Source organism: Plectropomus leopardus, chromosome 13, assembly GCF_026936395.1.
Source record: "Plectropomus leopardus strain MGB_pleo_1.0 chromosome 13, ASM2693639v1, whole genome shotgun sequence".
NCBI classification, from domain to species: Eukaryota; Metazoa; Chordata; class Actinopteri; order Perciformes; family Serranidae; genus Plectropomus; species Plectropomus leopardus.
The window spans coordinates 18,126,946-18,154,340 of NC_142188.1; the positions used below are offsets into that span (position 1 = coordinate 18,126,946).

Genomic DNA, 27,395 nt, shown 5'->3' on the forward strand with positions numbered 1-27,395 from the left:
TCAGAATCAAAAATATTTTACTTATAGATGCCTTATTTGGCCATTAACAAAAAAAAAAAGATCTTTTAAGATATGCATTCATTCCATCAATGTCGGCGAGTAAGATAAGAATATCATTTTTAATTGACTGTTAAATATAAACCCACTGCCAGCAGCTGGTTGGCATAAGATAGTAAAATAACATGAAACAGAGGGTAACAGCTGGCTTGGCTCTGTCAGAAAGTAATTAACTCAACCATTCAGCACCTCTTAAGCTACCTAATTGTATACATCCTAAAAACAACTATTTGTTGTCTTGACCAAAGTCTCCAATGGATATGTCTGTGGTATCATCTCACGCTCTGCTATGATGCAAATAAGTGTTATGGCAGAGTAACTATTTTCTTAAAGACCCAATTAACCCAGTGTTCAACATGAGAGGTTTGAAGTTCCAACTAAGGTATCCAACTAAGGTAGTTGTATTTATCAAAGCAATTAAGCAGTGTTAAAATAAAAATATTTATTGTTCTCATATAAAAGTTATTTTATTTATTTTGATTTATCTCTATTGTTTCCTATGAATACAAATGTTATAATTTTTCTCAATATAATAGCACAGTCTAGCCTTTTCAATCAAACAACAATTTATGGAATTAAATCAAAAGAACAAGTGCAAAATCAGAGAGCTGTATTTTCTTCCAGCGTTATACCAGCATCCTTTGCCATGGCGTAGAAATAGCCTTGTTTTTCAAGCAGGTTGCTTGGAGAATCAAATTCCACAATTTTCCCAGCATCAAGCACCATCACCCTGTAAAAAGGACCACAGGTGTAAGTGGAAACCTACTGCATAGTGTGTGCTATCATTGTCTGACAGAGGAAGAGTCAATAGAATTTACTGCTCAAATGGGAAGATATAGATGTCTACATATCTTTGCCTTCCTTTAACGATAGGAGGGAGGATGAGGGTGGGAGTATGCTTTTTATTTCCGGTTTGTGTAAATGTTTTTCCGTATGTGTCAGTGCTGCAAGAGACTGGCAAACTGCCCTGTGTTTTTCCAAATACATGATGCAAAAAGCTCTAGACCTCTAGATAAATGAATCAACCAATGGATGTTTGGATGATAGAGAATGTGTACTGATTAGCCATTTTTTTTCTAATCTCAAATGACAAAACAAGTGCGCACACAGGGTTGCCCTAAATTCAACTTGTTGCATAACCTGCTGCACAATCTGTTGCAGAGTTGAAAAGTTTCAACTCTTGTCGTTGTTTTGTGTATGATTAAAGGTCCAGTGTGTAGGATTTAGGGGGACATATTGGCAGAAATGGAATATGATATAACAAGTAAGTTTTCTTTAGTGTGTAATCACCTTAAAATCAGAATCATCATGTTTTCGTTACCTTAGAATGAGCTGTTTATATCTGCATAGAGAGCGGGTCCTTGTCTACAGGATCCGCCATGTTCCACAGCCATGTTTTGTACAGTAGTCGAGAATGGACAAACCAAACACTGTCTCTAGAAAGGGTCATTCACGTTTTCATGTACGCCACAGAATTTATTAGCCCCCTTTGACAAACACTGACTTTTGACGTGTAACTGCGTTACTTTGTATTTTTACCAGTTTAAATCCTCGGCCTGTTTGTTTTTCAGAGAAAGAGACCTCTGCGGATAATTTGGCTCCTGATAAGAATCTCATGAACATCTGGATCTCAAGTAATCAAGGAAAAAAGGAATACATTTAAAGTCTATATAAGAGGACAAATAATTTGTTATCAATCACGTAAAAATAGATTAAGGTTAGAAACACAAAAGAAGACTGAAGTTCAGTTAAAAGCTGCTGAGATGGGAGTCCTTAGGAATCCTTCAGCAGAAAATATCAATACTGTGTCAAAACTTAGACTCAAGCTTAATTCTCTATTAACCAGTAAGTATGTTACTAAGAACTCCAACCAAACTATCAGGGTGGCAAGGGAATGACTAAACTTTTAGCTTGTAAATTAAAAAAGATAAAAGTAGGAATGTAATCACAGCAATAAAAAATAATCATGGTAAATATGTAGCAAACGATGAGGAAATAAATCTTATTTTTAAGGAATATTATGAAAAACTGTACCAGTCTGATTCAACTGCTCTTGGTCAAGTATCCTTACACAAAAGCTTGGAGCTCTTTCTTAAATATATATAACTGCCATCAATTGGATTTGATGGTAGAAAAATACTTGACAATGATTTGACAATTGATGAAATTAACATAGCTCTTGATCAAAAGGCCAGTGGGCCATCACCAGGCCATGATGGCCTTCCTGAAGAAGTCTATGTAATGTTCCATGATAAACTCACTCCTCTGCTTTTGACTCATTTTAATAATGTTATTCAAGGAGAAACATTTTCTGAAAATTTTCTCGTAAAAACTTCCAGAGCAATGAAAAACCAAAGAAGTTCTAACCAGGAATTCATGCCCGGCACACTGGCTGGTTTTAATCTGCAATCGTCACCACTAGATGCCATTAAATCCTGCGCACTGCTCCTTTAAGATTTACCATTTTGTTTTTATTCTCATTAATGATGACATATAGATGAGGAGAAGGTCCTTGGTTGCAAAAAAAGGAAAAATATTTATTAACCTGCAGGTGGCATGAGGGGGTTAGAAAAAAGCTCCAAACGTATTACAATCCTATCTGCAGCATGATAGATATTGGAGCACTTTTTCAGAGTATTTGATATGGATAGTCAATTCTCAAATGTGAAATCCCTACTGACCATATCTACAGGATACAATGAATGAATTCATACATCCTACACTTACACCACCTCTCTCCTACACCTGGTCGCTGGTGCTGTGTGCACATCTGTGTGAAGTCAATGGAGACTTTGAAGTCTCAGGACTTTCAAGTCTGATTATCTGCTGAAAAACGTGCAACAAGGGACTTGGATGAATTTCACAGCTGAGCCATCAGGCTATTGTCACAACATATGGTGCTCCCTTACGGCTGGAACATCTGACCCATGAAATACGGAATAACCCCACCTATTGTTTGGACCTGAATTAAAAGGCAATAATGTAGAAAAACCTAACACAAATAAACAAACCAATATGAAGGATTTTGCAAACAATAACATCCTGAGAGTGCTCAGAAGATTGTGAAGTTTAAACATGGATTGTTCTGTGTGATATGGTCCAAAGCACTGCAACAAGCAAGCAAGTGGCCATTGGGCTAAGATATCTTAGTCAACTGCTATTTTCAAGGTCAGTTAGGCACTGTGAAGCTCAACCTTTAAGCCAACAAGGTCCTAAAATGCTCAAAATGCTCAAATTAATTTATTGTCAGCTCTGAAAAAAAGTGGACCTTGAGTTTAGATTGTTTTGTCAGATAATACTCATACAAATGCTGTGTGTTGTTAATGCAATTTTTGAGTTTAATCTAGCAGAACTTTGTTATTTTTATGCTGTCAAAAAAGCCACAGCACAGGAGAGAGAACATGGCATTGCCAGTCCTGAAAATTTGCTTCTGACAGGAGCGTAATGAGTTCAGAGACACCTCATGAAGACACGTTCAGAGACGCTAACTCACCTGGAGCTGTCCATGATGCTGTGCAGACGATGGGCGATGGTGAGGACAGTGCAATGTGAAAACTCTTTGCGGATGGTATTCTGAATCAAGTCGTCCGTCTCCAGGTCAACAGCTGCTGTGGCCTCATCCAGGATTAAGATACGTGACTTCCTCAGCAGTGCTCTGGCCAGACACAGCAGCTGCCTCTGCCCGACACTGAAAAGAGAGAGACATGCTTAAAAGAGGGCTTTAAGAGAACACAGAGCAGAAATTACACCACGGATGGACACTCATGTTTGATTTGAATTATTTCAATTATTCTTGTACCAAAGGGATATTACAGAAGCAACAAATACTAAAAACAGTAGAAAACAACCAAAGGAATAGAATGTATTACAGCAGATTCTTGCAATGAACTGTGGCAGATTTATACATTATTAGAAGTTTGCAGGTTACAAATTTACATTTACAGCAAACTCAGCATTAAGGTCATAGTAAACTCTATTATCCCAGAGAGGAAATTCATTGCACAGCCACTAGGCAAATAAATACAACAAACAATACATAACCAACACTACAATGCTCAACACAACAGTAGCAGAGAAAAATTCATTCAAGTCTATTGTCCTGCATCTGGGCAGTGCATCTAGGAGCTTGTACTTGCTGAACTGCAATCTGTCAAGTATGTAAGTGTCCGAATTTAGAGAGCGGACACAGAATGATAACAAGGGACACACATGATTAAAAAAAAATAGTTTGCTGACCGCCCTTCCCACCCCCGCTACTGCCACACATCGATCCTAACTCTGTGGGAAACACTGTATAACCCAACCGAAAACATAGCTTTCAGGAACTCTATTTTTTCTGTATCTCTTTTTATCTCTAATGTGGCAGTAAGAGTTATTTTCATGGCACCTGAGGTTCTCTCCTCCTTCTGCGACTTCATGTTGTAGTCCTTCCTGCAGCCCCGTCACATAGTCCTTCAGATGGGAGAGCTCCAACACTCTCCAAATCTCCTCATCGCTGAATTTGTCAAATGGGTCCAGGTTCATCCTCAGGGTCCCGGAGAACAACACTGGATCCTAAACCCACGTGATTAGGTTATTCATTGTACTGTAATTATCAAAACAGAATGCTGTAATTGGATTTGAGTTGTTGTTGTTGTTGTTGTTGTTGTTGTTGTTGTTGTTGTTGTTGTTGTTGTTGTCGTGTTTACCTGTGGTATGATTGTAAGTCTGTTTCTGAGGTCATGCAGACCGATAGTGGAAATATCAACACCATCAATGAAGATACGACCTTCAGCAGCTTCAATTATTCTGAAAAGGCAGTTGGTCAGGCTTGATTTCCCAGCTCCTGTGCGGCCCACGATACCAATCTTAATGCAGAAAGAGACAGCACATGGGGTAATTTATAATAGCTGACAGATCTTAGACAGCTGTGAAAATACTGAAATGTGTTTTGAACTGAGATGACATATTTACAGAAACAGCGGCATTTCTTTAGAGCACGTCACACTTAAGCAGTGAATCTCTTGTCAAGCACATCAATAAGTTGACAGTGATCGAAAGAAAGGAGGGAACAAACTGTCCCTGAGGGATTAGAACGTTATACGGTATAAGAGTTGTCTCCACTTTGCTGCAGGCACTTCTGATAAGCCCTGACTGAGATTCGAGACTCATAAACACAAGATCCAGGGATAAACGAAGAGGTCATTAATGCTGCAAAGAAAAGCAACTGAGACCAGACTACAGCAAACAAATAACTGATATTGGCTTGAAAAGATGAAAGACACAAAGCAAGAAGGGACCAAAAGGAAACTCAAATGAGGGTGTCACAAGGAAGTCGGCTTCATAAAAACATAGGTTGGGACTATAATGGGAACACAGATTCTTCCACCAGGAAATGTGAGGGTCTAAATAAATAAATAAATAAATAGACTTGACCTGAATTAACTAAATAAGAATTATGGTTTAAAAATGTGTACTTTGATAAGCATTATGAGAACTCTTTGCAACTGACTACTCTGAAATTAATTACTGTATAACTTTTTGTCAACTCCGTAAGACAAACATCCGTTATGTATGGTATTCAAAAAAAACCAAAATACAGATACAGACACAAACCTTTTCAGTGCTGTTGATGTCACAGGTGATTCCATGCAGCACCAGGTCTAATCCAGGTCTGTAACGAACTTTATAGTTTTCAAACTGTAGCCTCCCTGCCTCGGGCCACTTCTCTGGAGGCTGCGTGCCAGTTACCCACTTAGCCTGTAGATATAAACAGTGTAGATTGAAAATGGTGATGTGGTTCTGTGATATGTCTTTCCCTGACCTAAGCTATCAGTGCTCCTATTTCTTTGAGAATATCTGTACGCACTATACGTCAAGGAAAATGTGTTAAACAGCAAAAAGATAACAACACTACCTGTGGTTTGCAAATGAAGAAAAAAGCACACTAATTAAAATACCTCATTCTCAAGCTCGGTGTATTCGCTCACTCTCTCCACTGCAACGATATTGGTCTCTAGCTCTGATGTCATCCTCACCAGCCAGTTGAGGGTCTGGGTCACCTGCAGCTCCCCAATAGGAGAGGACCGTCATGATGTCAATATTATTGTCATTTACATTCACATCGTCATAATGCAGTGTGTGATGAGGGTGCAATTTACTGACATTAAGGGCATAAGATATAGACAGGCCAACCAGGCCACTGTCCAGTGTCTCCCTGGAAATGACAGCAAACAGGGCAGCAAAAAACACCACCAGGTTTCCAAGGAACTCCAGACGGATGGCCAACCACCTGCAGAATAAACAAAAACACACACATACACAAAAATATAAGGTTTCCATCATCTACTAACACACTGAAAATCCTGTTTGAAAGATAATTTGCTTTAATTTGTAGGTAATTTGAAAATCTGACCTGTTTGACACTATCCAAGGGTAGACGCTTTTCAGATTTTCATCAATAGTTTTTTCGTTGTGCATCAGAAACCTTTCTTGATGACCGTAGGCTCTTATCACAGACAGACCAGACACCGTCTCACTGAAGTGTGAGTATATAGGGGAGCGAGACACGGAGTCCAGCCGACGTAGCTGCCTTGAAGTTGCTACATAGAAGCACTAGGAGTAGAAAACGGGCAAAATAAATCAACAGAAAAAAGTAGAAGATTTCTTTCACAACTCAGCTCCTCACAACTGACTCATGGGACATAACATGCAATAAGACACTAAAGTAATACAATATATTTTTGTAATTTTTTTACTCGCCTGGTGTTGCATTTAATTTGTTAATTTGTGGGGTTTTTTTGCATGCCTCCACAGTGAATCCAAAAACTGAGAAAATTCTTGATGAACTGGAGAAAAAGAGGGCCGTTTTTAACAGCAAAAACTATGGAGTGCCCCAGGAATGAAGTTTCTCTGTAGACCAACCTGTAAGCTAAGATTGTCCTGTTCCCTCCTCAAAAAGCCTATGGAATTTTTTCATTGCATTTTCGATCATTGCAGTTGTTAGTCGATATAATCTGTTTTGATATCTAGTGCTGGCAAAAAATGTTGTTGCAAGGGCTAACTTGACTTGTTTATGGTAAATTAACCTGCACTTTAAACGCACTTCTCTAGTTGTTCAACAAGTCAAAGTGCTTCCACAATATGAATCACTTTCAACAATTCACACATACACTGGTGGCTGAGGCTGCCTTACATCGTGCCACATGCTACTCTGTTTTCATCCATTCATACACATTCACACTGTTGAAAAGGCCACTGGGAGCAGTTTGGGGTTCAGTATCTTGCCCTAGGATACTTTGTCAGGAGCTGGGGATCCAACTGCCAACCTCCTGATTAGAGGACGACCTGCTCTACCTGCTAAGCCACAGCTGCTCCATATTACATAAATGTCGCTGTCAACCCAAACATCCCACTGAACCCCATTCTGACTCTTAAACTCTATATGGAAAAAACAGGATGAATAATCGAATATTCAAACTGAGCAGCCTAATCTGAGTTGACATAATCCTGAGTTGGACACAGACAAACATACAAACATATCATATCCAGACAAACATATCTATAAGCCACCCTAACATATTTATCAGCAATATTAGTAACCCGTTTTTGTATCTATTTTATATGTGTGGATTTCATCTTATCTGCACCTTACTGTAATCTATCTATCTAAATAAGCAATTTCCCTAATGATTAATCATATGCCAACAAGAAGAGGGGGGTTTTCAGCAGTGACTTCAAGGTTTCCATGGTCTAAACAGTTTTTACGTCGATAGGTAGGCTGTTCCAGAGCTTATAGGCAACTACTGCAAAGACTCGTTCATGACTATTTTTATGTCTGCGTTTGGAAATATCCAGGAGCATCTGATTGATGGACTTCAGAGACCAATTAAAACTTTAAAAACAAGTAATAAATCTTAAAATCAATCCCAAAATATATAGGAAGCTAGTGGAGGGATGCCAATACTGGCATCGTGTGGACTCATTTTCTTTTCCATTTAGAAGACAGGCGGCTGCATTTTGTACCAACTGCAGACTGATCTACCACCACATACAAAGAATTATAATAATCTAGGTGGGAGACAATAAAAGCATGAATGACTTTCTTGAGATCTTTGAGAGGGAGATAAGCCTTTGCCTTGGCTAAAACTCTTAGCTGGAAAAAGCAAGTTTTGACAACTGAACCTGAACTGAACCAAAACATGACAATGTTTGTCTTATTTTCATTTATATTGAGAAAGTTTAAATGAATCCAGTACTTCCTGTTAGTCTTTTTCTTCTCTTCCCTGGTCATGTTGTTTTCTTGTGCTACCTTGCTCAGCTTACTTGTACAAAGTAGTAGATCAGGGCCAGAGGGAGGATGATGATGGTGAAGAAAGGAGTGGCCAGACATATGACAAACAGTGTCCCCAACACGCCCAGCAGACACAGGAGCCAGGAGCGGAAGGACTGTGGAATGGCTTCGTCCACTGTGAAAATGTCCTTTAGAACCAGAGGCAGGAAAGTTTGTCTTTATTAAAAGAAATATTCAAGTGAGACAGCACAAATTAAAAACAATCCAGTCTAAATGGGTCTCTCTATTTTTCATTAACATCTCTGGAATTGTCATGCTTTCTAGTGAGGACATATTCAAGTACACCAGAGAGAATTGGGGCTTCACGTGAAGAGGGGATGCTATGTTTTGTGATCACCATGGCAACAAAAGCTGCATGCAGATTTTATTTTGTTTTTTAGAAATGAAATTGCTTCAACAAATAAGTCCAGTTCTTTCATAATCTAGCATCCAACTGAAATGATTTCAAGTTACTATTTAGTTGCAGGATAAAAATATGTAGGTAGTTAAAACTAAGCAATTAATAATGAATAAAATGAAGGGAGAGTGGATATGATGATAAAAAAAGGTTAAAAAAGTCTGACCTTTGCAAAGCGGTTGACCACCCTTCCAATCGGTGTGGTGTCAAAGAATAACATGGGAACTCGTAGTATATTGTTAAGTAGCCTTGAATGCAGGATACGCGATGCAGCCACTGAAGCATTGGCGAGGAGCAGTGTACCGAGGAACACAAAGAGGCCTGGCAAAAAAAAACAAAAAAAAAAATTGTCTTTTGTCCTTGACTTTCTAAAATACTCAGGTACTATTAAACAGTGAAATGTATTCATTCACAGTTGCATTTGAAGTGTCGTACACACTTCAGTATCTGATGTTTCAGTCGTGTCTCTGCATTAGCAATGGCGGTTCCATCACCAACATTCAAAAGAAGTAATTAACATTCAAGTATGAGCAATCTCCAGAATAAACTTGAGCAGGTCTTTGAAGAACACTATAGGAAAAACTATAGGAAGTTCTCAGTGTGAGGACACATTATTAAGTCACCTTATTCCATTTTACCTTTACTTTACTTTCTGTTTCACAAAGTGTTTACACCTCTGTTTTTATATATTTATTACTTCTCATGATGCATTTACTGTATCCCTGTTAAAATTTTGTTATTCATTTGCAAATACTATCTCACAAATTAATGTGCTTATATTTTATTTATGTTGTTTGTTTGTTCGTACTGAGGTTATTACAGTAGGATGCTGTTTCAAATACTAATCAAAAAGGCTCCATCAGCCAGTCTTATCATATGATTCACCAACTCGTACAGTCTTAGGGGATGTACTCGTAGTATAAAGAGAGCACACTCTATTCAGAAATGAATAAACTCCCCTCAGCATCTTACCTGACAGAAAAGAAAATGGATTTAGTCAGCTGTGCACAAGGTTTCCAGGATTGTATATTATATTGTTAGTCTATTGGAAAGGAAACCAAACACTTTGGCAAAGCCTATTTCACTGTTATAATGCCTGTCAGCACTTCTTCAGTTACTCTGGTGTTAAGTGCTGTCATCTATTTGTCTGTTGTCCTGCGAAAATTAAAATGAAATCATCTGCAGTTCAATTAAAGACCCAGGTCTTTAAGTTCATCCTTTCTATGAGGAAACCTTGATTTAAATGGTCGAAAATAACTGTCCGTTGCTAAAGAAAAAAAGTAACAAAGGAGGTAATTTTGGCATTACATTCAAGGCAACTGGATTATGAAATGAAAACCAATGAAATGAATGAATGAATGAAAATACACTTATTCGCTTTATGTACTAGTAGGTAAATTCTGCGCATGTGAAAGAAAAAACTCTCCATACCAGCAGACAGCAGTAGTCTGTATTCATCATTCAAAAAAGGAAACCGCAAGACCGAAAGGATGGAATCAAGATGCTAATTAGCCAGTTAGCACATTGACAACTTGATGTTGAAGGAACAAATTATATTTATCATTATTATTATATTTACGCACTAGCGAACTAATACACAAACAATTACAAACCCTTTCTGCTAAACAGCTGAATGGCTAGAAAAATATAGTCTTACCCAATATAATCTGAAATAATTTGCAAAATAATAAAAAAAAAAAGACTGTAATAAGTTTAACTATTCAGTTACCCTGAGCCACTCCCAGAGCTCCAAACACTCCAACCCTGGTGTCCCTTTTCCAGTCAGGGTACGTCATGTTGGCGTAATCCACTGCGTCATTAGTCCAGTCACTCAGCCACAGGTTCTGACCGATGAAAGCAATGTTCTGTGTGAAGTAAACCAGGAAGACCATGGCGGTATATCCCCAGCCCATGGCACGCAGGTACTGGAGGTACACCGAGAACTTCACCTGGACACGAGAGACACAAAAAGGCTCAAAAAAAAAATGATGATGATGACTTTACACTGGCTTCATGTCTGTCAAAGAATTCATTCTAAAATACTACTGTTGGTTTGTAAATACTGAATGGTTTATAAAAAACATTTCTGATCATCTGCAATGTTATGAACTTTCAAGACCTCTCAGGTCTTCTGGGACAGGTCTGCTTTGTTTCCGCAAGAGTCAAGATTCGAACAAGCCGTGTTCAGTTTTTAAGCACCATATATCTGGACCAAACTTCCAGCAAACTGCAGGTCAACTGCAACTCTCAGCTAAATGAAGGCAAAGGACTTTGTTTCCAGCTGCCATGTAATAAATCAAATAATTATTCATTTCTTACACAGCATTTTTTTTTGTTCTTGTATTTTAAATCTGTCCTTTTTTATTTGAGCTTGTTTTGATTTTCTATTATCTTGCTCCTAAATCAGTTTTTAATTGTATACTATTAAAATGGATTTCTTGTGAACTTTTTCTTGATGGTTTATGTAGAGGAGTTTGAATTGCCTTAGTGCTGAAACGTGCTACATAAATATATAATGTGCCATATAATAGCTATATTACTTCTGGACTTTCTCGAAAAAGCATTAATGGAGACTAAAAAATCTTACCTGTCCTGTTTCCATAGTTTCCTTCTCAATCAACCTCTGGCCTTTCTTTGATTCATCAGTATTTTCAGATTTTCTTATGGAGCTATTTTTTCTTAGTCTGACACTAAAAACAAAAAAAACAGACAGAAAAGATCATAGAAGAAAACAATGAAAAGTTACTTTGTGGGATATCAATGTGTGTTCTTGTATCAAGTGTACTGAAACAAGAAATACAATATGAGGCAATATCTTGGATAAACGATCTTGTAATAACAGTGACTTGCTCATGTGCTCTACGAGAAGCCCACTGCTACACATATAAATCCCTTACTAACAAACATCCATACACACACACACACACACACACACACACACACACACACACACACAAACACACAATTCTCAATATTGTCGCCTACTGACTTATTGTGGTCGAACCTGCCATTGCGCTTGCTGCGACGGATACTGCTTTCTCTCTTTAGTGTAAAAGAAACTGTGTCCTCCAAAGGAGAGTCGGGTTGAGTGTCCTCTGTGTCAGGGATGAACTCCACGTCTGTCGTGTCCTGGCAACCATCTAAATAAATATGGCCACACAGCACACTTGGTGTTTTACAAAGCTGTAGCTCTCTACATAGCTCATAATCACATCGTAACGCAGAGTTTTGTGGTTGTGGCACAGAAGTATTTTGTGCAGCTTACATCCAAGACAGAGTGAAAATGGTGCAATCACCTGTATCTGAGTGGTTCTGACTGCTTTGCTCTTTGGCATATGTGTCTAGAAATTCAGAAAAAGCTCCTCTGCTGGCACGAAGGCTGCTGTAGGATCCAACCTCAGAAACCACTCCGTCCACCAAGACCACTATTTCATCCACGTATGGCAGGAAGCTCACTCCATGAGTAACCAGGATACGAGTCTGCACAGATGAAGACACAATTGGCCTCAGCTGTGAAATCAGAATTTGATTATGGCAGCAAAACTTTATGTCAGTTGTAGTTGCTATGACAACGCAATTTCCCTTTGGGGATTAATAAAGTTCTATCTGTCTGTCTGTCTGTCTGTTTGTCCATCCGTCTACCTGTCCGTCAAATTGACCTTCTGATAAAATTAATCTTTAACATAATTTGGTATGTTTAAAAATGCCCTGGTCTCTTATTTTAAGACTAATTGTACATGTTTTAATTTCTTATTTCCTTGAAAATATTGTAGCCATTTAAAGGTTGTATTTATTTTTTAATTACTACTTTAATGTGTTCTGTTTTTCTTTTTCTGTATGTTTGACTGTTTGTTTCCACCTTAACATTGTTAATTTGATTGTCTGAATTATGTGTAGGACCTCCTCGAAAACAAGATGACCCATTTAAGGGGCTTTGTCGAAATAAATACATTTACATGGTTGATGTATTAAAGGCTCAGCACAAACCTTGTCTTTGAGTAGTCCATTGGGTCCAATCACTTCTTCAAAGAGATGCTTTCCTACATGAGAGTCCACAGCAGACAAGGGGTCATCTAACAGATAAATATCAGCCTGACTGTAAGCTGCTCGGGCCAAGCTCACGCGCTGCTTCTGACCCCCTGAGAGGTTGATGCCCTGCAGAGGAGAGGAGAGGAGAGGAGAGGAGAGGAGAGGAGAGGAGAGGAAAAACAGTGCAAGATCATACAGCGCTTCTCTAAAACACAAGGAGCTATGGTTTTCAATCTGTGTTTTCTTATTATTCGTCTGTGGGATTTTGTTTTTTTGGACAATATGTCTCATTGATATAATGTTTGGAAGCTGTTAAGTCTCAGTTGTTGAATCTAAAGTGCTGGAACTACATTTCAGTGTCAGTTTGAAAAAAGAAAAAGAAAATCATGACAGAAGGACAACAATGTGAGGTAAACACAGTTTAGAGTAAATGGGCTCAAGGATAAAGGCCTAAACAGTGGTAGCAAAGGGCAACTTGACCAATAATCCATATCTTAATGATTTTGCAACATATTTATCAATAAAAACACATTAACAATAACTCTGACACTGGTATTAAATGGGGCATTGCTCACAACTGCTTTTGTGTGCTTTGGGATCAACTGAGACAAATGTTCAATTATGATTGTGATCATGTTCTTACTAAACATCCAGAATGTGTTTACACAGGCTGAGCTATACACAGCAACCAAACACCCATGACAAATCCTCGAATCTTACTTTCTCCCCAATCTCAGTGAGGTCACCCCCAGGCAGCAACTTCAGGTCCGGGGCCAGGGCGCAGGCCCGTATCACCTCCTGGAACCTCCTGTCCTCATGGGCAGAGCCAAACAGGATGTTGTCCCGCAGAGTGGCATTTTGGATCCAGGCTTGCTGTGGCACAAAGGCAAGTGAACCCTGGACAGAAAGACATTAAGAGTCAGTGTCATCTATCCACACTGGTTAGCTATTACTTTGTTAATATAGATCAACCTGTTCATTTAAAAACATCATTATCACACTGACTCACAGGGCTCCTACAAATAGTAACGGTTAATTAAACAGGCTGAGAGACCGTGCTTTCTGTAATTAAACTAGAATTACTGCCTCATTGATGTTAACGTCCGTGAACTCGTCGAGATGCATTTACACTTATACCTGCGTCTGTCCACATTCATATGTAGCAATGAATGCTTCCAATATGGATGTCGCTGCAAAGAAGCTACAAATTCTAAAACATCGATGCTTCATACACATCTTTAACCAGGTAGCGTGGATAATCTATACAATCTGATGCAGGTTGAACAACATATTTCCTCAAAATGGTGGCAAAATTGTACACGTAATTTTAGATTAAAAGTGCCCCTGAGCACAACTCTAATCAGCCAGAAAAACTGAAAACACCTGCATGGTTGTTCATAGACTTGAAAAGTGGTTTGAATTGAATCACGTTAATAAACACAACAACAGAATGTTGTGCAGATCATATGCCCTTGGCTAAACACACTATTCTTGTTGACAGATAGCAGAAATAAGATGTCACCTGAATGTTGATGAAGCCTTTGGTGCTGTGCATCTCTCCCAGGAGGGCTGACATGAGAGAGGACTTTCCTGAACCCACAGCTCCCACTACTGCTACCAACCGACCTGGCTTAATGTCCAAGGACACACTGGCAAACACACAGAATAAATGTATACACAAATATACAAACAAATACAAATGTTTTGCAACCATATAGCATAATATCCAAATGTGCAGTTTTGTGTTTGAGAAAAAAAACATACTTTTTCAGCAGAGGTTCAGCTTCTTTTTCCCACGCAAATGAACCATCTCGTACGCTAACAGCAGTGTCTGACAGATGGACACACATTGACACAGATTCATGAAAACAAACAGAAATAGAGGACATTATGTACTCTTCAGGTACCAATAAATAAACATCACTACTCAGCCTGCTGAACGTACTGAAACCGGAGTCATGACGCACAATGTCACTTTCAAGGTCTTCACCTCCCAGAAACTTTTCCAGGCGTTTCCTAGACACCGATGTCTGAAGTACAAAAAAAACAGGTTAATGTGCCCTAAGGTTTGGTAAGTGCGTGTGTACCGTAAGTTGTTGTTCCCTTACTTGCACAATGGCAGCGATGAGCATGGGCAGCATGGCCAGGGGGAACCGCAGGATGTTGAAAAGAGAGATGGAAGTGAAAGCTTTCTCAGCAGTCAACACATTGCTAGGGCTTACCCCTACAAACACTGCAAATGTGGCCAAAGAAACCTGCGAGAAAGACAATGTGAGGACAACAAAAACAACAACAACAACAAAATAAGATTTGCAAAGACCTTTTCTCATCTTTATGTGAGGTTCCTTATCAGGACTCACCAGAGCAGGAGCACAGCTGAAGATAAAGGTGGAGACAGATGTCAGGTAGGCAAACTTCCTCATGACTTTAAGTTCTTGGCCCCTAATGCCTTCCACCTGCGCCTGGAAGGATGGCTCCCATGCGTACAGCTTCAGAATCTGGAGGAAGACGAAAGAGAAAAAGGGGGACGAGGGGGTAGGGGGCATTGTTGAGAACAGGAAAAAGGAAGGGTGCGGAAACAACGGGATAGCATTCAGAACTTACGTAATCAATGTCAATACACCTCAGGTGGAGGATGCAGTACAATAGAAGGCATGGCAAAAAATTTCAGCTTCTTCCTGAGGCATAAAATCCTTTCATCTGAGGAACGCCTCACCCAGAGTCCCCACCATCACCAGTCTACATTAACATTTTTTAAACAAAGATAGGAGCAGAGGTGATTTTTGCAGTTATTTTTCAGTTATGATGGCCCAATAACTCACCTTGATCCCATTGAGTATTTCATTCATTATTTTTAATCGCTTGTCTTTAAACTTCATGTTCTCGATCTGAAAAGAAAAGAAAATGTGAATCAGCAGGTAAAAATACTCACTGTTAACTTTGTGTACTAAAAATAATAGTGAAAACAATGCAGACAAGAAGATGGGTAATTTGTAGTTTCATTTAATGCCTGTGTCTTTAACAGGGGGGTCTATTCATAAAAAATAAATACATAAAAATTAAAAATAAAATAAAAATATTTAATTGCAGTTCAGAAAATCAGTGACAAGCCAACAGTTACCCATGAATTTGTGTGAAATCATGCGAGCTACTTAACGCAAAATAACTGTGGGGTACAAATCCACAACGGCAAGGTGAACTAGCCAGCAAATATTTATTTACTATTGAAAAATATTGGCCATTACTTTTATTAATATACTAAGTGTACAGCCACAGTGGATTACTTTGTGACGTACCAAGCAAGAGACTAACTTACCATCCACTTTAGCAACCACCACTGAAAGTGTCGAGGTTGAGGCTAACCCAGCAACAACTGCTGCTGACGTAGCAGCTACAATCAAGACAAATAAATGAAAACCTGAAAATATTCAGAGAATTGTCTCAAGAGTAACTCAGTTTTATACAGTATATATAGTAGGAAGTGCTTGCTGTGTCTTTTTTTAACTAAGGCGTCCTCCACCTGAAAAAACACTGAAGACCACTGCGTTAAAGAATTTAGGGTGCTTTCAAAGTTTTGGTGAAATCTTGGCATGCTAAATTGCCAACTCTTTCAAATACATTATGCTCCACTTCACCACAACACAGACTACATGGGTTGTAGCTACTGCTGCAGGAGTGTAAGCTCTGCGTTAGGTACTGTAAAGAGAGTCTGTCCACACACACAGTTACAGGGCTAACTGTAAGCATCTCACAGCTAACATTACCCAGTGGTTATTAATGGTTTTAACAGCTCAGTGTTGAATGTTTCCCACTGCTGCTGTGTTAGCTTGTGCTAACTGGGCAGACATTGAACTAACCAGCTGCTGAGAGGAGAGCAACTCTGTGAACAGCAACAACTGAAAGTTGGGGGCATTTTGATGGTCCAGGATAAGACCCTCAGCACCAGAGTATCTAATACAGGTATTGTTTGACTAAAGATGTTTCGATACTACTTGCTACTGAATCATTTCAAGCCATACCTTAAAGGTATTGTGTACTATTACCCAGACTTGTCATTGCTGTTAGGTATTTTAAACTATAATTCAGAACACTAATATGTGTGCCTTGTAGTTGGTATATACAGTGAACTATATTCTAAAGGGTCATAATAATCCTGTATGTTCTGCTGACCTGGATTTTTCTGGCCTTGTTGGCTAGCAGTCCATTGATCGGCACCATCAGCACCATGACTGCCAGTCCGGCCAACACAGAAGGTCCTAACTCCAGCCACAGGAAAACAATGGACAGTATGATCTGCAGAGGGCAGGACCACAGCAGGTGGATGAAGTTGGTCACATCGTTGAAACGCTGGGCGTCTGCTGACATCAGGTTCACCGTTTCCCCGACCGTAGACTCTTTACGAGTGTCATTAGACACAACCAATGCCTTGGTGAAAGGATGAAGAGGGGATTGAAGGGAGAGATGGCAAGGAAATAAGCAGAAGAAAATTTGGTGTGAATTGTAATTATTTTAAATGATAAAAGGTACAAAGAAAAAAATACCAATTGATTTCTCTTAAACTTTATGCCGTCATGAACACAGCATGCAGCAGGGGGCTCTTGGAGGTACAGCTATTACAAAATGTTTGAAAACATAAAAGGCGCAATAATAATTACAATAATACTAACTGTATCTAAATGCTTACTAGATATTGGATAGCTCAAGAAATTGCTCTTGTAGAATCCAAGGAATGGACTCATGCAGAGACTGCTCTATTCATTAACCATTAAAGGGTCATTCTATGTGTTAATAAAGGAATTTATCACTTATACAGCTGACAAGTCTCTTTGGTGGGTGTTGAAAACTATATGTGATATTTTTTGTCTTGTGCTCTTTACTGGCATGGTAATTGACTTCCTTTTTGCAGCGCTGCATGAGGTAAAGTAAGAAAATGTCATTGTGCTGTCACTTGCATTGTTACCTTTTTGTACACAGCAGCCATGATGGCAGTGCGAACCTTCATGCCCAGCACGAAGCAGCGCTGGAAGTACTGCTGCAGGAACAGAGACTGCAGAATGGCCACCACAAGCAGCAGCACTGCGTACAGATAACCTTCCCAGGCGTGCCTTGATGTGTCTTGAGTGAAAGAGATCATCACTCTAGGAGAGGTACAAAAGTTAATGGGGCAGCTCAACACATGCTACAATAAAATTTCAAGCATCTAGAGGCAGTTATTTATTATTCAATCACATGACATTTTAGTATGCTTTCTGTCATTTTCAATCTTGTCTGCTTTTACTCTTCCCTTCCCTGGTGATGTCAAGTTATATAGCTAACCAATTTAAGCTGACAGGGTAAGAGCATTCACAAGGCCACAGCACATGAAAAGCTTTAAAAGGGAACTCAACGGATTTTACAGATCACCATCAGCGTACTGCTGTATTTGTGAAAAAGTTGTTTGAAAGCCTTTAATGGCTCCAAATGGAGTTACACAAAAGGTTGCTTTATGTGCTGTAACTTCAGTAATTGAAGCTCAGGTTTGAAAATGAAAAAAAAAAAACAATTTGAGTTTGGCAAAGAGAGGTTATCACAGCTTGCTTCTCATCTCTGCTTGAGGCTACCAATATGAGGTTACAATAGCTAAACAGCATTGGCCACTAGAATATTTGAAAATTTGTTGATGGCAAATTGGATTTTCAGTAATATAAAGCCTTTTCAACATTTTAATTAAATTGTGTGCTCCCTGTTAAGGTGATAAATAATGCTCAGTTATTATTTTGAGCTTCCTGTGGTCTTTTTTGCTTCGCAAACAGTTCAACTTACAATCTGTTCAGGATTGAGAGTTTACTGACCCCGAGTTAATCATTGTTGAAGGAGCAACAAACTGCATCAGTTGGGGATTTATGTTCTGTAAAAGCTTTAAATGATGATCAATGAAATAATTTTAAATCAAAATCAGAATAGCTGCTTGGCTTGCAAGAAAACTGAAGGTCAATCAGGGAACCTATCTTTGTGTTTGAGAGAAGGTTTTATTAAAAACTTGACTCACTTCAGGAGTTGAGGACTGGCAAAAGCCAGCAGGTCCTGCACAAGTTTGAAGAAGGCAGATTCAAGCAGAATCCGTGTAAAGGTCTTGTAAATGGTAGAAACCAGCCATGAATTGGGATAGTTCTCCTCCTCTTTCTTTTTGTCCTTTTTCTTTTTCTTCTTTTCTTCTTCTTTCTTTCCCTTTTCCTCCTGAGTAAAAAATATAGATTGGGCATTGATGGCCTCTTGACAATTAAACAGGGGTGCCTAACAAAGGCATGACGTGATTTACCCAAATAGGACCAGTTCCTAGATAAAATATCCCACATTGCATTCTTGGACCAACATTAGGATTGGCCGATCACAGCCCTCTGAAACATAACTGTTACATCATCAGTATGCTGCGCCTGAGCACGCTTCTTTCAAAATTAAGTTGCGCTTCTTCAGGGGTAAAATAGGTTTTCCAATTTGAAGTGCACTTGAACATAATCCCCAGTAAAACTGAACAAAATCCATATGAGCTACCGCAGGCTTAGCAGTGCGTGCTATCTTGGTAGGCTATGCTAACAAGTAAGCTAATCACTACACTGGACTACAGGCTGAGCAGGCTTAGAAAGGTACTCCACATTTCCCTCATTCCATCATTACTTTCCAACTCCTCCTGGGGGATCCTGAGCTGTTCCTATGCCAGATGAGATATATAATCCTGGGAGGCCATCAGGGGGCATCCTGATTAGATGCCAAACCACCTTAACTGGCCCCTTTTGAGTCATTTCAGCCGCTTGTATCCGTGATGTGTTTCTTTCAGTCATAAACTAAAGGTCATGGCCACTGGGGAGGGACAGGACATTGTCGGAGTAGTAAATCGAAAGCTTTGCCTTCTGGCTCAGTTCCCACTATGACAGTCTGGTGCAGCAGCCACACCACTGCTGGCACCATGCCAAACCACCTGGTCATCTCTCCCTCCATTTCACCCACAACGGTGATCAAGACCCTGAGATACTTGAACCCCTTCACTTTGGGCAGTAACTCTAACCCAACAAAGAGAGGGTCAGAGATCTGCAGTTGGTTTATCGCAATGTTGGTCCAGGAATGCAGTGAGGGATGTTGATGCAGGATTATGTCCTACTTGGCTGAATCATGTCATGCCCGAAACCAGAATCAATGGCACCACTAAAACTAAAATCCATTTGGAGTTCAAGAGAATGATCTGGAAATGTGTGTTAAGTGTTTTTCTCTGAACCCTCTTACCATCATCAGCACATCCTGACTGACGCCTTTTGCCAGACCATTGGAGAGGCCATTTTGAAAGGCCTCTTCCTGGGCTTTGTCTCTGTTCTTATTCCTTTTTTTCTTCAACCTGTTTTGGAACCGGACCTTTGCTGCACCCAGCTCTGACTGCATGACGTACTGAAAGCGCCGGTTGATATAAGCAGTGCTGTCAGCCTCGCTCAGCTCCCACATGTCCTCCTGAACCAGGGGCCGCCTGTACCCATTCACCACCATACTATAAAAAGAAGAAGAATTTGGATGTTGAGGCTTACATATGAGGCTGTTTGCTTGGATTATTACTGTAGCAATTTTTTGATTTACCTGTTAAACCAGTTGAAAGTGATTCTGCTCAAAAATGCTGCGCCTGCCTCTGGATTCTATCAATAAAAAACAATTTAAAAAAAACAAACATATGTATTATGAACACAGCAGGCTGATGTGATGGTGAGTGCATTACAATTGTTACATTGTAATTAATTTTGCAGTATTATATACTAACAATAGCAAAACAAAAATGCCTCCATCTGGATGCTTTTGTACCTTTTTTACAAGCTCCTTTGCCTCCTGAGGTATATCAGCCACAGCGGAGAGAATAAGTGCAATCAGTTCCAAGCCAAAGGAAATGTAGAAAAGGCAGAAACGAGGGACATCACTGATTTCCCCCTGTTGGACAGAAATTGGTGTAACAATTATGTTTTTAAGGGCAATGGGGTTGAACAGTGAATGGTGTAAAATTACTCATTAACACAGAGCTGACAAGTATCACATCAAGTGATTGCATTCTGCCGGAGTAAAAACATCAGTTTTCTTCTAGCTTGATGCTTTCCTTGAAACTAGACCTAATGTCTATTGCTAATACCAGCTTGAGTGTCTCTCGTAGAAGGGTCTGGAAAGGAAAGACTTCGCACACAACAAGGAGCAACCAGAAGATGAAGAGAGTGGCTGAGTCTACTGTTCCTTCCCTCCTCCTCACTCCTTCCTGGCACAACAGCAGAAGGATCTACCGAAGAAAAGAAAAAAGAAATCAAGAAGTCATCCCTCTAATTTAGCATAAGGGCAAATAAATCAATAAATACCCTGAAATATTTACCCATGTGACTGCATACAGGACGGGGTTTGCATAGTATACGCCAGGATTTTTCACTGTTGACGTTGGGTCTTTGCTTGGACCATAATCCTCACCTAATGTGACTGCCAGCGCTGCTATGGACGTCAGCAACAGCAGAGACACCACAAGCTGAGAGGAGGAGAGACCGACAAGACTGGCAGATAAATCGCGTTTAAGTCCACATTAACAATATTGCACTGTGTAATTGAAACATGGCTAAAAAAAAAAAAGAAAAAAAACAAAAAACAAATAAGCCTACTAAGAAAGGGACTACTTGTATCTCTGACCCCTTTGACCAAGATTTCTTTAACCATTAGGCGCTTGTTAGTGGGATTACTGTAAAAAAAATCTGCTTAATTTACTGATCTCTGTGAGGGAAATTAATTGCACATAATGATGTTTGAAAATCTTAATTACGCATAATCAGTATTAAATTTCCTAATTACATACATCCTGAACATCTTTACTGCATGCATAATCATGTATAACTTATACTGTGTTTGATCATTCTGAATCTGTACCATGTAACTTTTGCCCGAGCCTGCTTTGCCTGATTGCTCCCCAGAGCATCACAAATGTAACAGAAGGTTCCTTGAAAAGTGCGTTCAGGACAGAAAGGTCTGTTAAAACATGATGTCAGCAGTTACTAAATTTGAGACTAGACAGTTGCCAACAAGAAAGCAGTCTCATCTTCCACAAAGTCATGCATGGTTCAAGCTTGATGAATGAAAGTGCCAGCCAAGACATTGGTTAGTTATTTAATTTGATGTGGCTGTGGTAAGTAGAACGGGGTGTCCTTTAATAATAACTTCATTCATATGGCACCTTCTACTTAGTCGATGTGAGGGTCTAAGGAAAGGCAAATTGTGATTTGTGATAATGGGCTGTATAAATAAAACTGACTTCACTTGATTTAATTTAAAGTAAGTTGTAATAATTTGTGACTCAAAAGGACAGTGAGGCAGCAAGATGAATCTCAACAGTGAGCTCAAAAGTGTACGCTAGTGCTGGACCATAGTGCTTTAAAAGTAATTAGTACAACTTTGAAATTAATCCTAAGGTTAACTGGAAGCCAATGCAGAGGGGCTAAAATGGGGGTTATGGGATTTCTTTGGTTTTATTCAGTTAACAGTCTGGCTGCAGTATTTTGTAGAACTTGAAGGTGTGACCGTACTTTATTGTTCAGGCAGCTAAGGAGAGAATTAAAATAGTCAATACTTGAGAAAACAAATGCATGAATAACTTTCTTTTCGGCCATAGAATGGTACAAATGATCTGATTTTCTACACCATTTGAAACAGGAATGAAATACCTCTTTGATGTGATGGTTTAAAGTGATTTGAGATAACTCCTAGAATTCTAGCAGTAGGCTACACAGAGGGAATGGACTAGGTTAAGAAATGTGTCAGTAAAGACTGAGGTGTTTTGTGACCCAATCAATATCATTTGTGATTTTCCTTCATTGGGTGTAAGGATATTACTTGACATCTAGCGTGTAATGTTGTTTAGACAGTATTTTTAAAAAGTCAGTCTGCTGGGGACTCCTGGTTTTACGGACACATAGAGTTGAGTGTCATCAGCATAAAAGCGGAAAGAGATCTTATGGTTTTGCATTAAACTGCCAAGAGGAAGCATGTAAATACAGAATAGAAGAGGGCTTTATTTTATTTTGCTGTACTGTGTTCATATATCGCTTTGCTTATTCATTATCTGGCAAATTATGTTTATTTAATAACACTTGGACTGTATACATGGGATGTGGATGATTACAAAGGCCACAGGCACTTTGTACAACTTTAAGGGTCTTGTGTGAGTGCTCTGTAATAGATTTTGAGTGGTGCATCCAGGCATGAGGCTGATGTGTGTGTTCTTTGATTACAGCTGAGCATCATGGTTGCTCATTTGATAAAGTATATTAATTCAAAACAACCTACATACATAGGTGGAAATAAATAAACGTCAGGAAGTCATGTGTGAAGAAGGGACAAATCTACTTGAATTAAGTTAAAAAAGTCTTACAAAAGATAAACAGATAGGTATCACGTTTTAACTGACGTGTTTAGAGGAAAGAAAGAAAGGAAACAGCTGTCTTTAAAACAATGCACGCCTGGGGAATCATTAAATACGTTCAAGTGTAAACCCAAAACCTCCCAATGGGCAGACAGCACCTTGCATGATAGTTTCACCACAAATATTGTATGAATGTGTGTAACTGGGTGATTGAGAGGCAAAATGTACAGTTCTTTGTCTGACAAGGTTGAAAGGCCGACATGTATAATTGGAGTCCACTTACCCTCAACAATCTGAACTAGCCAAGGTGATAGGAAATTGTATTAGCCATCAACAGAATCAGTAGCTTCTCTTGGCTGTGTAATTTTTTAACTAACCTTTGTTTTGTTTACCACACTCTCAACATTAATAAAGCGTGACAATATGGATTTTTCTCTTGTTCCTCTTGTGTCGAGTGGAATTGCAAAATTACAAGGACACCTCTCAGCATCACAACCAGAACAGTGTCTCGAGCTCTCACCTGTTTGCAGAGGTAGAGCTTTGACAGATGCTTTGTGTTCATTGGCGTCCTCCTGCAGAGAAAAACCAGGTGTCGCGGGGCACACAGCCACAGGAACCCCAAGGGGATCCAGACCAGCACCGTCTGCTCTACACATACTGGGAGGTCTGGGTCTTCTCTATCCAGATATGAAGCATTCTGAGGTGCACACACAGACACACACACACAAGACTAACTGAATGATCTCCTAATTTCAAAGAAAAGCACAAACACAGATAAAACACTGCCACTCCCAGAACGCACTGCATGTTATACCAGAGACAACCAGCGCCTCCCTGATTAGAAATCTAATTAACAGTGTCTCACATTTAATTAAACTGTAAATCCCTGCTTATGGCAGCTTGCACAGCTGCAACATGCATAATCTGCACCTCTGGAAATGACAGAGATGAAGATAGGTGCTAATGGGTTACAAGAACGGAGTGACAGGAGCTGAGGTGAGGCGTTTAACATGTTATATGAACAAAAGACTCTGACACAATACAGGAAGAGTAACGTGTCAAAGCTTTTCAAATTCTTTAAAAGTATAAATCATTTCAAGCACTTTAAGTTGCATCTGCTGTGGGAAAACCGTTATTTCACACGCTGCACTCTTAATAATACTGTATGGGTTCATGTTTTTGGACAGCATGTGTTTATTAACATCGAGTATTTCACCTGTACCATTAGGTGGATGATTACATGGATTCTTTCCCCATGAGGAAAATCAAATTTTTGAGGATTTAACTAACAAACATTTTTATATATAATAAAATATATTTTCACTGCAGATTAATATACTATTTTTTTTTACCCCAGTTTAGTATGTAAAACAAAGCAATTTAAAATAATGCTTTTCACAACTTCCCAGAGCCCTAGATTAAAAAATATCTTTTGCAAAACCCGAATATTCAGTTTAACACAATGAAAAACAAAGAAATGTAGCAAATTCTCCTATCTATCCAAAGATGTAGCAGGTTCAAGGGAAAATTAAATTGATTTTTTTAAACTTTGTTTAAAAAATGACTAATATGTCTTCTCTCTACCTTCTACCTTCTTCTATCTGAGAAGAAGAATACTTTCTGGGACACCCATGCCTGTAATGCACAAACATACTGTTTTAACACTGTTTAATCATAGTAAAAAGCAAAAAAGGTATTCATAATGCTTTATAACAACAATCACAACACATTATAATTGCATTTTATAATGACTTATGATGTCAAGTGTCACAATATTTCTTAATTGTTAGTTACTTACTGTCTTTTTTTTGTCGTAAGACTGTGATAATTGTATAAGCATTGTCGTAATGTATTAAAATGTGATCGTAAGTCTTTGTGCGCTTTTTGTGAAGTGTGAAGTTATATTAATTATTAGTTATATTAATTATATTAATTAAATATTAATTCCTGAGGTATAGGGAAATTAATGATTTTGTTTTTACATTTTATTTGTTTTTCTCTTTAAAGTTTCTTGTGTGTGGTCTGGTGTGTGGGATTTTGTGGCATCGGCTGCATTGAGTTTGTAGAACTAAAACATCTCCCATGTGTCAAGCGTGTAGCAGAACTACAGTGGCTGACCCAAAAACACAGATTGCCCTATTTAGATGCAGTGTTTGGTTTCAAAACAGAGAGGTCCGAGAGAGGGACCAGCAAATTATGAAGCATTATAACAGCAGACCTTGTAAGTCAATATAAAATGTTTTAAAATGTATTGTGATTACTGTAATTAAGAAATGTGAATATTTATGATGTTTATTACTCTAGTTATACAGTGCTATCACTTAGTAACATAAAAGCAGAGGGAATGAAGGATTTAGAGGTGCAGTTTGTTCTCCTTAGGAGCACATTATAACACAGGCCTGAGGGCATTACAGGTCATTTTCTGGACCGAACGTTGTCAGATATAGTAATTTTTCCTTATGGCTTTTGAGACAACCGTTACTCCCAGCCAGAGAGCAAGTCTCTTTGGTGGGCTTCCATCATACTTTCATAATGTCATTTAAGTTATTCCTGTCCTTCTCAGATAGTCCATAAAACCAGCAAATAAATAAGAAAATTAAGACTTTTACTAAATGTTTGACAAAACAAAATAAAAATACCTTCAATAGAATAACTGACTGTATATTTATACTGCATTATAGACATGGGTGTCATAGAGTGTGTTACCATTTCAGTTTTACAGTCATAAAGATGCAGAGTAATAGCTCATAAACGTGCTGCAGTTGATAGATATGCCGAGTCATGCCTTACTGAAGTGTCACTATTGGTCAGTCACATGTTCACTGAGCACCGTGTACAGGGGTGAAAACATAAAATACTTTCAGATTAAAGTTCAGTTTAATAGGTTGTGTGTCCTCAACATATACTGAGGGGATAAACACAATATGAGCACCTGTACAAAATAACACAATGTAAAAATAAGACACAACACGCTCCCTTGCAATTAAACCTTTTGAAACTGGGTGCTGAATCCTCATATCCTCTTGACTTCAAAATAACAAAATCAAATAGCCAATAGAAGTCCTGCAACATAACAGGAAAAGCTTTTAACACTCTTGTTTTGGGGTCTTAATTAGGTTTATACTTGCTATTTTGTAAAAATAATATGTAAAAAAAAAAAAAACTCAAAAAAAAAAAAAAAAAGAACGTCACAAGCGTTAATCAAAATGTCTTTGAAAGTTTGTATCACCAAGATATCATATTAAAGTGTACAGGTGCCATTTTGTCCATCCTCTGAAATTCTCTAGTGACATTAAAGCTATTTTATTTAATAAGTTAATGAAAATTTGTGTGTGCATCAAACATTTCACAAATCAGTGATTTCATCTTGAGACTCTATAGTCACCCTGTGTCTCCCTTCAGTTACATTAACCCTGACTGTTCAACTCACCCAGAAGATGGACCCACAGTACTCCTCTAGAGCTGCAGCACACATGGTCCACACTGATGGCTTCAGTCGCCCTCAGGTTATTAGACAACCAGACGCCTCACGCCTTTTGCTCCACTGCTGTCGACTCACACGCCTCTTCTCTCTCCCCTGTCCACCCACAGCCTCCTTGTGCAGAGAAAAGATGAAAGCATGCCAGCTCAATGGCAAGAACAGATGGGTTAATGCTTCACTTGATTGCTGATTTCTTTCTCTTTAGGCAGATCTTCAGGGTTGTCCTCTTGTCGTTCTGTGTCAAAGAAGCACTCACATGCAGTCCTCCAAAAGGGTAAATGAGAAAACTCAACAACTGCAGTCTTATATAAAACCCTACCTTGCACCAGCCCACTGACACTCCTCAACGCTCAGATATGGCTAAAGTTCAGCGTTTCAGGCGGTGTTCCTGTGCTGTTTTTCCTTGTGTTAGGGGGACGGCCCACCAAAAGAGGGACTGTGTTTGGGGAAGGGGAGGGAGTGGGCTCATTAGACCCCCTTTTCCTCTTGTGTTTCCACTTCTACTCTGCATGCCTTCAATTTCTCTAGACGGCGAGCCATTTTCAAGTCACATCAGATTAGTTTCAGGCAATTGTGCATTCAAATCAGCTAAAGTACATTAAAAAATCAAAAGTTTTATTTATGTGCCATGTGGATTTCGGGCTATTTTGTTAAAAGACCTCTACAGGGCTAAATTGCTAACCGGCGCTAGCTTAACACGAAC

The 27,395-nt window shown here is 39.0% G+C and overlaps 1 protein-coding gene across 2 annotated transcripts; it reads right to left on the minus strand.

Moving 5' to 3' along the window:
- abcc2 (ATP binding cassette subfamily C member 2) lies at positions 1-27,032 on the minus strand. 2 transcript variants are annotated; one of them, XM_042501643.2, is made up of 32 exons: positions 26,642-27,031; positions 23,732-23,908; positions 21,184-21,330; positions 20,953-21,093; positions 20,634-20,756; positions 20,415-20,470; positions 20,073-20,328; positions 18,844-19,031; positions 17,776-17,953; positions 16,986-17,240; positions 15,638-15,703; positions 15,176-15,313; positions 14,924-15,070; positions 14,761-14,845; positions 14,580-14,646; positions 14,338-14,464; positions 13,536-13,712; positions 12,774-12,941; positions 12,083-12,266; positions 11,791-11,926; positions 11,374-11,476; positions 10,516-10,735; positions 8,953-9,107; positions 8,362-8,517; positions 6,452-6,651; positions 6,202-6,328; positions 5,997-6,098; positions 5,653-5,796; positions 4,746-4,904; positions 4,445-4,611; positions 3,551-3,745; positions 1-787 (listed from the first exon to the last, which is right to left on the minus strand). In XM_042501643.2, the coding sequence occupies exons 1-32, from the start codon at positions 26,684-26,686 to the stop codon at positions 658-660; spliced, it is 4,719 nt and encodes a 1,572-aa protein (XP_042357577.2). In that variant the 5' UTR covers positions 26,687-27,031; the 3' UTR covers positions 1-657. The 2 variants fall into 2 exon arrangements, with proteins under 2 accessions (XP_042357577.2, XP_087942610.1); XM_088086484.1 differs by having other exon boundaries at positions 14,924-15,313; positions 26,642-27,032.
- Between the last annotated feature and the right edge of the window lie 363 nt (positions 27,033-27,395).